Here is a 12,855-nt window from a genome sequence, read left to right as displayed (position 1 = left end):
ATGTTGTCACAGAAAGAGTGGAGAGGCATTGGAACAGGCTGCCCAGGGAGGTGGTGGAGGCACCATCCCTGGAGGTGTTAAAAAAAAGAGTGGATGTGGTGTTTTGGGAGATGGTTTAGTGGTTAGGGGTTTTAGGGCTGAAGGTTGGACTTGATGATCTTGAAGGTCTTTTCCAACCTTGATGATTCTATGATTTAACATAATATGTATTGTGTATCTATATTTTATCCTAAAAGCTGCTATTCCTTGCTCTTTCTGTTGAAACACTTTTCACTTCCGTTTTTTCTTTTTCCAACTCTTTTATCTTGCAATTTAGACATAAATTTTTGCAGTCATTAATGAGCCTAAGACTGTTTGAAATCCCCGGTAGTCAGACTCCTAATTGCCTTTTAAAAATCAGGCTACTTTGTGTGATTGCTTCAGCAGTTCAGTTTTTCTGTGACTTCTACACCAAATCTAAAACTTCTAGTTAAACTAAACCATCCACGTCTCTATCCTTTTTAGATCTTCATTCACATATGTTTATTTAAAATTGGTTTCAAGTTCTTTATCTGCTTATCAAAGTTTGCAGGTTCCAACACTGAACTAGTAAAATTATACTTAAAGCAGCAAAGTCATTCAGTGAACAAAAGAGATTTCAACCACATTACATATCTAAATTATAACTAGGAATTACTTAATTACTCCTCATATACTTCTGAATATCTTTTTATTGCAGTAACTTTAGTAAAACATTCAAGCTCAAAGTTAAACACATACTTTTTTTGAAATACGACTGTATATCAGATCTGTCCTCTTCCACTGAGTAAGGTGTAACTAATTCCACTGATTGGGAATGTAACAGTGCTATTGTATATAGTGGATTTCTATTCTGCTTTACTGCATAACAAAGATCATTTCTTTACCACCAGGTAAAGAACGTCTTGCTGACTGCCTGGGAATCACTCCTCTTCAAGCCAGTCAATTTATAGAGAGTTTTATGCAAAAATACAAGAAATTGCATGAATTTACAAAGAAAACCATTGAACAATGCAGAAATAAAGGTAATTCAAAGTCTGTAAGCATATTTGTGTTTACTGATCAGAACTGTGTTGCAGTGGTGAAGACAAAGATGCAGCTCAACCAAAATTCAGATAGTTATAGGAGGAGACAAACGATGGAGTATCATTTGTTGAGGGATCAGGCCTTTTTCGTTTTTAACCTGAAGAGGAGCTGGTTAAACCTCTAAGCCTTTCCTCAGAAAGATGCTAAAAGAGTAAGATGTCAATTCTCAGAGTGAACCCTACTTAATATCATGTTACACTGCATCATTTTGTATTCCAACACAAAAAAGCCCAAGGAATCTTTTACTTAATAAATATGCTGTGTAGGTGCTGGAGTGTGGAAGTTCAGCCATTTAGTCAAAGGACCAATTTATAGAGCCAGGTCTTTTAGCATACGTTTTTTCTTTGCATGAGTCAGAATTTATGCTCTTGAAGTTCAGGTGGTATCTATGATGACAGGTGTGTGCAGAGTGCTTCTTGGAGCCAGCAGCTGCAAACTCTTCTTGCATAAAATTTGTTGTTAGTCTACATGTTCATTTATGTTTTCCTAGTAGTGAAGTATTTTGAAGATAAAAAATATAGCTTTTTGAAATATTTCCTTTTAAAAGCTTATTAGTAGAACTGTCAACATGTATTTATTTTGTTTCTTAGTACAGTATACTGTACCAAGTACACAGTAATTTTGCAAAATATTACTCATAATTGTATGGGTGATTGCCATAATAGAAACATATAACTGAGTTCTAGTAATGACAATTATAGTATTCCTACTTCTTAGGGCTTAAAAATCTACTGGAAGCATGAACTGTCGTTGGGTCACACTATTGCATTCCTTCACTCATTAATATTACTGAAGAAAAGTGAAGCTACTGAAAATCTCTCTTTAGCTATAATGAAGCCCAATATAACTAGTGAAATGTTACACATTTACTATATATTTCTTTGATCTATTTAGAATAGCATAACATTGATTTCATAAAGGCAAATGAATTTCAGTGACCAGGCTTCTCTGGTAAAGGATCAGGGTTCTGAGTTTAGTAGACAAGAGTGTCGTAACTGATGTCCTTGATTGTCATCAAAACACACTTGTCTAATTAGTGCTTACTCCTCTTCTCACTTCCATCTACCAATCATTGTTTTAATGATTAATGGTAGAAGAACAATCTAGTTTGGTTGTACAAGCTCAAAAAAATCTGCCATCAGGTCAACATTCTTTAATATTTCTCTGATGAATCCACCTCAGATTTCAAATTTTCAACAAAAACATTCCAACCTAGTGAGCTCATTATAAGGCAACTTTCCTTTACTCATCTGCAGTTCAAAGAGAAACAGCACCCACCTGACTAATGATATTGAGATTTTATGAATGTCAATATATCTTAAGCATATACATTGTATTAATTTGTGGTGAAGTGTATTAATATATTTTGTTAGTTTAATAGTATCTATATTATTATTAATTATCAAGATATTAAATAAACTGCATTAAGTTTATTTAAGTTTATTTTTTTCAAATATGTATTTCCAGATTAATCTTTGACAACAGAAGCATGTTCTGCTACTACTATATGAAGGATGGTATTTGTTTGGGGATTGGAATCAGCTCTGAGTATTGCAAGGGCAATTCTATTGTGGAGATACACCACACAGTAATAAGGATATTACAGTAAATCTGTTTTCCCTAAAAGTCCAGTGTTTCCAGAATTTCATCTTTAGATACTGTTCTTCATGGAAAATCTTGGTTAAATAGGGAAGACTGAGTTGCCAAAGAATATTCTAATCTCCACATAATTCATCTTCTTGTTCCCAAACTGGTACTTTTGATATCAGAATCCCTGGAAATGTGCTAATTAACAGAAAGCTCTGATAATTCAGCAGAACAACTTCATCCTCTGCACATAGGTCTAGTTATGTGCTGCCCATGGCAAAGTCATAATTTGGTGTTTGAAGAGGTCACCTTATGACATGTGCTTGTATATTTTGGTTGCCAAAGAAGAGCTGAAAATCCATGGCAGTCTGATTTTCCAAGTTCAGACTCGTCACTTCCAGTGTCAATTCATGAGTAATCAAGGTGATCAGAAGTATAACAAAATATTTTGTAAAGATGTATTTTTAACATGGATGATTTTTCATTTTTCTTAAAATAGGAAAGGAAGTTTAGTTTTGAAGAGAAGTTAAAATAAGGTTGTGTGTGTTATTTTGATGAGCAGATCCTCACATCTCTCTTCCTTTCTCAGCTCCTCTCACTTGCCCTCCAAAATAGTTGTTTTGTGAAAATGTGTTTTTAAGCCTAACATTAAACTTTAACTTTGTTTTTATGTGTTTCTTTTAAACTAGAGTTAAGCAAGTTTGGCTGTGAAAGGGACACAAAAATACCACATAAATAAAATAGAAAAAAAAGTTATAACTTCCCCACCCCCAACCTCCTTGATAATGTTGGGAAATATTCATTAATTATTTAATTACTTTACAAGTTTATTTTTTCTTTGCTATTCTCAAGTAAACAATTAATTGCATGGAAAGCTCTACTTATGGCTGCTAGTAGATATCTAATTCTGCTGGGTTATAGTTTCATCTCCCACAGAAAGAATGCGCTGGTGTATCAGTTGACATTCCTAAGGAAAATACAGAAGTTTTCCTTGTATAACATGTACCAATTCTCTGAATTAAATAATACTTGGATCAAAAATACAATAAGCATTTAAGGTTCAAATAAGAGAAGCTCTGACTATTTTCAGAGGGCAAAGTATTAAATTGGCTCAGCAGCACATAATTACCAAAAAATCTGTATTATCTTCACAAATAACTTTTGAAATTTAATTAAGAATACTAATTTCTATTTAAATCCTACAAGGTTATGTGGTTTCCATAATGGGACGTAAAAGACCACTGGCTAATATCAATGCACAGGATTACAAACTACGCACTCAAGCAGAGAGGCAGGCTGTCAATTTTGTCGTTCAAGGTAAAAAAAACCACCTGACTAATTTCCTACTCACCTACCTACCTCTTTATTGATGCTTGGATTTAGTGGACAAGAACTGTGATAATATCAGAAGAAGGAATATTCTAGTAGTCTACTAGGCTAGGCTACTGAGGCAGGAGTTTTACTGGAAAAGAGAAGTTTAAATGATGGCTTGTACCTACCTTGAAAATTGCTAGCAAACAGTATCATATACCACAATGTGCTAGTACACAACAGTGCTCTGTAGTAGTTAAATATAGGTAGAGATACAAACTATATACAGAGGAAATATCTGGAATTCAGTGCTTCAGGTGTGGTGTTGTCTTAAAACATTTTCCTGTCTGGTTTTACTAGTTTGTTACTCCAAAAGGGTTTGTGTGGTTATGCTGCTTAGACATTCCAGCTTCTATTTTACCCAAGTAGCTTTAGTTTAACAAATATAAATATTACAAGAATCATGCATTGTTATTATTTGTTTTGAAACCATTCTTTGTTAGGAAAAGTCAACCTTAATTCTGTAGAGGGCAAGAGAAAAAGGTGTTTTTTCACAGAAAAACATTGCAAATTGGCCCTCTACGTTGGAAATATAAAAAAACAGCATAAAATGCTCAAATGTTAATTAATCTTCTGCATTACCATACTCTATTTAAGTAACTTGAGGCTCAGTCTTGTACAGAATTTAGCCACCTGGAGAAAAAAAAAAAAAACTGAGCTGGCAATCTAAGACTGATATTTTTCCTGACAAGCTACCCCTTGGAAGAAGTATTTTTTAAAGTGGATTATGCTCACAGTGTATTCATTAAATTATATTGCAAATTAAAAATTTACAGGCAAGTAAAAAGTGCTTTCCTAGGCATGGTGATGGCATGCTTTTTATAAAGTTACTTTAATTTTCCTTTTGAAAGGATCATTTGTTTTTTCTTATTTTTCCTCGCCAAATATTATGAATTTAGATGTTTCATTTTTAAAATGATTTAAGTATTTATGTCATGTTTAGGACTCCTTTTAATTAGTAACTAAATTTAAGTACTGTCTGCAAGGATGTGTGAATATCTAGAATTCTAATACATACCCTGTTGTTTGCATAATAGTTGTGCTCAAGTGGTGGCTGCCTTGCTGTAATAAGCTCCCAAATATTATATCCTTAACATTTTAAAATATCCTTCAAATTTGCAGCAAAGCTTGCATGTTTCTGACACTGGGTATTCTTCCTGCTCAACCCTCTCCAGGGGCTGTTCAGTTTACCTGTGTTTCCATCCAGCTGGCCAGCAGCCCTCTCCAGTGGAGGGCACAAGGCTGGAGCCAACACAGCGGGTCCCACTGAGCGTAGAGCGGAGCATTAATAAAGCTCCACGGCCTTCTGAGCAGCACGTGCTCATGTCCATCTGTCCAGAGAGCCTGGAGCTGAGGCAAAGCTCTCACAGAATTGTCTACCAGACGCTAGCTAATAGCTAACATCACCTACAACAGTCAGATTATCATATTGCATTGTTGGTTCAAAGAACACCGGAGGACGAACCTGAAGTAGAAAAGTGTAACTGGTATTCAAAACATTAGAAGGTGTGATGAAGCAAGGATTAAAAACTGTGAAGTACTCAGTAGTCTCAAATTTTATTCAAAAATTCCTTCTAGACTACAAGGATTTTTTTTTATTTCAGGATTTAATGTCTGAGATTCAAAGACAGTAAAAATTTTCTATTTATGCTAAAACATTTTATCATAGTTATTGTACTAAGCTGCATATATTAATATAAGTAATTTAAGCAGTTTTTATTTTGGTTATTGTAGCAGCAGCTGGTAACAGAAGACATCTGCTGCTGAATGACAATACTGAGAGAAATGTAGACTTCCAGCTCTAACTTACTACATCTGTATTTGACAGTTGTATTTGAGTTCTTATACAGCTTTTTACTTTTTAAATATTTGTCAGTTGAAGTGTTTACCAATCTACAGCATAATATTCTTCAGTTATTGTTAATCTCTAGCAAACTGTAGAGCAAACCTTGTATTTAAGGTATTAAGGTATTATTAATAATGAAAACTGTTACATTGAGTTGGAAGAACTCTGGGAGTTTGCTGGTTTGTAAATTCCACCCACCCAGATCTGCGCTATTATGTTATTTGATCATGTTAACATTAAGAAATGTTTTAAACAAGGACTAGAGAACTTGTCAGAAAAATATAATCAAAGTGATTGTTCTGAAGCACACAGTATCAGTTAAACATTTACAAAATTGTGGCAAAGTTAAGGACCAGAAATGCACCATCTATCATGATGCATGTCTACATGACACTCTTATGTACCACTTAACACTGTAATGTAATGAATATATATATATATTACATAGACACTGAAATGTGAAAAAAACATAAAATTAAGTTTCCAAATGTAAATGTAGGTCTGAAACAATGTTATAGTTTTTTGTGATGTTACGTTTTAGTTGATTTATATATACATTTTTATTCCAATTTAGAGTTAGATAATTTCAGGCATTTTTTATAAATAGGAATTTCTCAACTCCTGGCCGTGACTGACAAATTCACCTTTATTTAATATGTAATACCATATTATTAAGTTCTGTCTTTAATTAACATGTAATTATGTAGTTTGTTATTTATTAATCTTATTGTATGTTTCATGTTACATGAATTGAATCTACTGGTTTTTTTCAAATTCTTATAATTCAGAATCATTGGATGTTTATCATTCCTAAGCCATACTTCCAAGAACATTTGCATTTTGGATGCTTTCAGTTAAAAGCAGATCTCTTTCTTTCATAGGATCAGCAGCTGATCTTTGTAAAATGGCTATGGTGGAGATTTTTACCTCTGTTGTTGTTTCTCCAACTTTAACAGCCAGGTTAGTAAAGAATTATTTCAAAGCAGTTGAAATAAATGTGTTTCTTGCTTTTTAAGCAGCCATAGAAATATTGTGCATGCCTCTGCAGCTTTTAACAAGCAAGGACGTGTGGGATGGTTTAATAAATTCAAAGTTATATCTTTGTGTGTAAATGGTTGGATCTGTAAAACCATCCCAAGGTGAAGAAGTGCCCTGGGGCCACTTAAACTCAGTCAGGTCAAGTTTAGTGGTAGTTCTGCATCTTTGAAATCAAGCCCACTGATCATATCCTTCCTGTATTTTGAGTGTATTGTACGGTAGGAATTGAACATTCAATGGGCTGGGGGGAAAAAACAGGAATCAGGAAACCAGTGCTCAAGCAAAATAAAATGAACATTTTTTATTCTTGTATAGGTTGCTTTCCTTTGCTAAAGAAAAGCTAGGTCATCATGATTCTCTTCTGTTGTGGCTGCTTATAGTTGGGTAGGAGATCACAGAATTTTCTCAAGATTTTTATGCCATTGGTAAAAATAATGAAGTCTACTTGTGGTGTAATAAAGGACGGAGGGGATGGTGCAGAGAGTCTGTGAGCATTATTATTTGTTGCAATAGAAAGATACTTTGAAGACATAACATGCAGAGAAAAACTCAGAGAAATGTATTCTTATATTTTGTAATGCTGTAGTAAACAATCAAGTAGAACATTTTTGCTGTAGTTCAGATAAAAGCAGATAGAGCAGAACATCAGTGTTTCTACTGCCATCCAGAAGCAGAAAAACTAACAACAGAGCTGTAGCTCTCTCCTCATGTATTGAGGACTTTAGTAGGATTTTAGCTCAGTACAAAGTAACAGGGAGTGTCTTTCCAAATGTACTATTACAATTATATATAATTTCTAGCACTATAAATAGTCTGTGTGTTTCTATGTGTGTGTGTAATTTACTCACAGTGGTGAGTAAATTTATTTGATGAATATTTCAGAATGTAATTTCTGATCACAAGTATAAATTGTAAGTATTGAATTCAAAGGTACAAAAAATAAAACTTGTTCTGAGTAACACTCAGTTCTTGCAACTTTTTGAGCAAAATCTACTGAGCTATTAAAAAAATAAAAATAATTTGACCTCTAGTATAAATCTGAAGCAGGAAGTAGTTCTTTGGTGGAGATACTGCATGCAGCCAGACAGTGATATGTTTGTGGATTAAATGTTGAATTATGTACTATAACATATTGCATTGTACATTTGGGGGCAGATTATCCATGCTGATTACAATTCTTTCTGCTGCCTGAATTATATGAAAAGGCCAGAATCTGGCAGCTGTGGCTCGGTTGAAAATTTCTTTAGCAGGTGTAGCTTTGAATTAGATTAATTATAGAGAAGCTGCCTTCGGGGATAGGCAGCCAACAGGTCCTTACTGGAGAATACAAGTGGCATTGGTGAGAGGGCAAAGAACATACTCCCTTCTGCAGTTCCTACCTAGCACACAGATTGTTAGGTTCAATAAACAGCTGTTGGTTGAAATTCTGAGAAAGCAAATATTTTGGAATTAATGTCATGCCTGATAATGCTAGAGAATGTTTTTTCTCTCAACGGAATATTTTACTTGGGTTGTCCTTTCTTAAAACTATTCAGTTAAAGAAATAGTGTCATCAAAAGGTTAAGGAGGTGCGGAAAGTACTGAAGTTTTATAGGTTGAATTTCCTTGTGTTGGAAAAGCACTGAGGAGTTGCTACACCAGGTATCAGTAAAGTAGCACTGTCTATTTGTATTCCTATCATAAATATCACAGCTGAAAAAGACCAAGACTGCAACATTGAACTCCTGCCACCATTAACAACTGGATGGCTTTGCTAAGGGAGAGCCTTTTGTTACTATTGGCTCCTTCCCATAAGATTTCATAGAACCACAGAATTTTTTGAGTTGGAAGATACCTTAAAGATCATCGAGTTCCATCTCCCCTGCATGGGCAGGGACACCTCCCACTAGAACAGGCTGCTCAGAGCCCCATCCAACCTGCACTTTGAACACCTCCAGGGATGGAGCCTCCACAACATCCCTGGGAAGCCTGTTCCTGTGTCTCACCACCCTTACACTGAAGAATTTACGCCTGATCTCTAACCTAAATCTCTCTTCTTTCAGCTTAAAACCATTTCCCCATGTCCTCTCACTGCAAGCCCCTGTAAAAAGACCCTCCCCAGCTTTCCTGTAGCCCCTTCAGGTACTGGAAGGCCACTGTGAGGTCCCCCCACAGCCTTCTCTTCTTCAGACTGAACAACCCAACTCCCTCAGCCTGTCCTCATAAGAGAGGTGCTCCAGCCTTCAGATCATTTTCGTGGCCCTTCTCTGGACATGCTCCAATTGGTCCACATCTTTCTTGTGCTGGGGGCACCAGAGCTGGACACAGTGTTCTAGGTGAGGTCACATTTCTTTTGATAAAGCCATGGATGGAGTTGACCTTCTGGGCTGCAACTGCACATTGGTGGCTCATGTCCAGCTTTTGATCCACTGGTACCCCCAGGTCCTTTTTCACAGGGCTGCTCTCAAGTGTGATTTCCCCCAGCCTGAATTCATATCTTTGGTTACCTCAGCCCCTGCACTTGGCCTTGTTGAACCTCATGAGGTTCACCTGGGCCCACTTCTCTAGCTTGTCCAGGTCCCTCTGGATGGCATACTGTCCCTCTGGCATATTGACGTAGGTCCTTACAAGCCAGGCTTGTCAGAAAAGCACAGTCAATACCTTTATAAATCCTGTGAATGCTCACCTGGCTGGGAGGTGGCTCAGGCATTTGAAAGCATCACTGTAGCCTTGCCAAAAGACTGTAAGACTGAAACTTGAAATCTGTATTTCCACTTGCCTGCCAGGTGATGCTCAGTGAGTTATTTTTTCAGTGTTCTGTTTCTTGCCTTTCTTATCAGTCAAGTCAGGGTAATGATCCTAAGATCCTTCGTGAACTGCTTTGAAAAATATTGTTAAAAGGAAGTGTATACATTATTGGTGTTGCTCTAACAGTTGAAATGCAGAATAGCTCTTCCAAAATAAGAAATATAATCAATCTTCTATTATCATCACATCAGACCTTATTCATTCCAAAGATAACACACTACTATCTTTTCTTCTATCTTCACCTTCTTGTAAGCATTTTTTTTCCCTATTAGACCTTCTAATTTTGGAAACAGGGTTTTCACTTTGAACAGCACATCAAAGAGCAGTATCTCTTACATATGCTTTAGAGGTGATTATGAACCCCTCATTTGCAGCAGGAGACAGAATCTCCTGTAAGGCATAGCCCGGTGGTGGCTAACACTCAACATTTTGTCTTTTCCACTGTGAGCAAGCTCTGACCCAACAGTGTGAAGCTTCATTTTCATAGGACTAGTAGTCAGTAGATTTTCAGTTATTGTTTACACATATGATACTGCATTTGGAAGTCGAGGTGTTTCTTAATCTTTTAATTTAAATGCCAGCCTAGCAACTTACACTATTGACAATAAAAAGGTAATCAATTACTTGAAAATAATTTCACAAAAAGATGGGGAAAAGTAACATTAAATGAAATAAACATGGTAAGGAACTGACAGTAGTATGGGTTAGCTACTGGCATTAGTGTTAACATCCCTGCATTTTGTGTTGCACTGATGAGTAATCAAAATGATTTATTCAGACTTCCATATTACCTAGATCTTTTTGGAGATGCTGTTCTGTGTCTGATGGCCAAGTTACTTACTGAAGATGTTCTGCTGACATAAATTATTCAAGTGCCAGCTTTTACTTGTCTGATGCAATTCACAGAACGTCCACACAGTGTTTCCTGCAGGCATATGATAGCAAACAGGCTTCTGAAGTGAGATCAAGGCATACAGTAGTGGCTTAAAGAAAGATTTATGGAATTGCTTTGAGCAGAAAGGTACTCTGTGAACACGGATGGACAGTCGTAGTTATTTTCAGTATTTAAAACATCATTGCAGTGGCAGATGCATGGAGGCTTGGTAAGAAAGATGCTGTTGAATTGTGCAAGAATAGCAATTCTTGTAAAAAGTATCACTTTGTAAGCTGAAGATGCACTGATATTACCTGGCACTAGATGGACTTCTCAGAAAGTCATTAACGATAATATCCCAACAACATGCAAATTATACTTAACAAGTCTGCAGAATTATTGAGTTATTTGGTGTGAATTCAGCAATTCTGCTTTCTCACCATTTTATTGTTCCTTCAGCACTGGACCTGTGCCACAAACACATGGCTTTACTTCTCAGCATGTCTGTAGCCTAGTTAAAGAGACAGGTTCAGCAACAAGCCAGATATAAAGGAATGATCTGAAAAGGAGCAACTAGTAAATAAGAAGAAAAGAACATAATCTTATTTTCTTGGTCCCAGCTGCTTTTAAAAAGCAGTGGATGTTGAATGTTTATATGTCTTTATATGTCTTGGGAAGGAACAAACACTTTAATCAACCTAATGATCTTCTGAGTTGATCAACTGTAAATGCAGCTCACTTCTACACAGATAGCTACATTAGTAAAAAACACCCCTAATCCTCCCAGGAACAAGCCTTGTGTTACGTGACCTGGATTTTTTTCAGATACATATCATGTGATAAATCACAAATGAATAGTTTGTTGGAAATGGCTTCAGTTTTAGTTAGACTCAAGAACACAGAGGCATTTTTATGGGTATGTGGAGATTCCAGCATTAGTACTTAATTGGCTGCTTATAGTTTCTCAGATTCATACAAAAGGACATTCTAATAAAACCAGCTTCTTGATTACATCACAGCCTCAACCACATGCCTTCAGTAGACTGCTTAGTGCTGCTGCTATGTGTGATTAATTTCTTTAATTCTGGGCATAAATCTTACAGCTCTTTATCTCTTTCTTCAGGAATTAAAGAATTGGTTTTACTCAGGTTTCTTCTGTAGCAGTTATCCAGGATTTTCAAGTAAATGCTTATTGCTCTGGTACTCTGGCCACAGTTCCCAGTATATAATTGCAGATCTGCTCTAAAGGATTGACTCTGTAAGACTGTCAGCTTTTATCTATAACCCAATACTAGAGAAATAGAACCACAAGGAAAAGATATAAGCTTTTGATTCTGCTTGGGAGGAGAAGAATATATTTGTATCACAGACACAGGCTTTGTTTCAGTGGCAGAAGGAAACAACATGGTCACATTGCTGTGTCAGAAGTTACTGAGAGCTCTGCACAGCTGCTGTCCTAGTCCAGCATGTAGTTCTTTTCTTCCCTAAGTGGCCAAATAATATTATATTTCTAGGCATGCTGTTACTTAGCAAAATCATTACTTTCCTCAAGCATTCAAAGCAGTATTTTGCATAGATCCACAAGATGGGGAACTGTTACCTGAACAATTCATGCACAGGGAACAGAAAAAGTCAGAATTATTATTCGTTCTAGAGAATAGTAGACCTAAATATATTGAATATGCTTAAATATCACATCCAAAAAGGACATTAATGATGTAGCTTGTTTTTCAGTGTTCCTTTATGTGCGTTGTTCAACAGAAATGCAGAATTTTAGCTTATAAAAACATTTTGTAGATCACCTTTCAGATTGGTATGTTTTAAAACACTTGGAGTACATGCAAAAATTCTATTCTCTTTAATTAACCATCTGTTCAGCTTCCTGCTCTTCATGATGTAGCTCCTGAGAAAACAAATTTCAGAAGTTAGCTGAAATTTTGTAGTTGTAATGTTAAAATGTCAAAATATATTATTGCTCTTTGATATGAAAACACTAAAAGAGGTAGATTAAATTTGATGCAAGTAACATCTATGCAGGTATAACTTAAGCTATAGCTTTTATACTACCACATCAGAAATCACTGAAACTTGAAAAATTTACTGATTGTTACAAAATTATCTTAACCTTGTTCCTTAGTTACATGACAACTTAATAGTCATTCTTTCTGCTTCTGTGGGGAACCTGTGATGCAATTAAATAACAGGTAGTATTAGTACTATCAGAAAAGAAATTATTTGAGTTTTCGTG

The 12,855-nt window shown here is 35.8% G+C and overlaps 1 protein-coding gene across 1 annotated transcript in view; it reads left to right on the top strand.

Moving 5' to 3' along the window:
* POLN (polymerase (DNA directed) nu) overlaps positions 1-12,855 on the top strand; it is a 90,524-nt gene that overhangs the window by 62,023 nt on the left and 15,646 nt on the right. Inside the window, exons 19-21 of the mRNA XM_010000244.1 lie at positions 912-1,043; positions 3,898-4,008; positions 6,790-6,868. Of these exons, the coding sequence (XP_009998546.1) occupies positions 912-1,043; positions 3,898-4,008; positions 6,790-6,868 (322 nt within the window). The remainder of the gene's footprint in view (positions 1-911; positions 1,044-3,897; positions 4,009-6,789; positions 6,869-12,855) is intronic.

This window comes from Chaetura pelagica, unplaced genomic scaffold (assembly GCF_000747805.2).
Source record: "Chaetura pelagica isolate M959 unplaced genomic scaffold, ChaPel_1.0 scaffold116, whole genome shotgun sequence".
Classification (NCBI taxonomy): Eukaryota; Metazoa; Chordata; class Aves; order Apodiformes; family Apodidae; genus Chaetura; species Chaetura pelagica.
The sequence above is the reverse complement of the archived record's forward strand: the minus strand, read 5'-3'. Positions and strand labels throughout refer to the sequence as shown.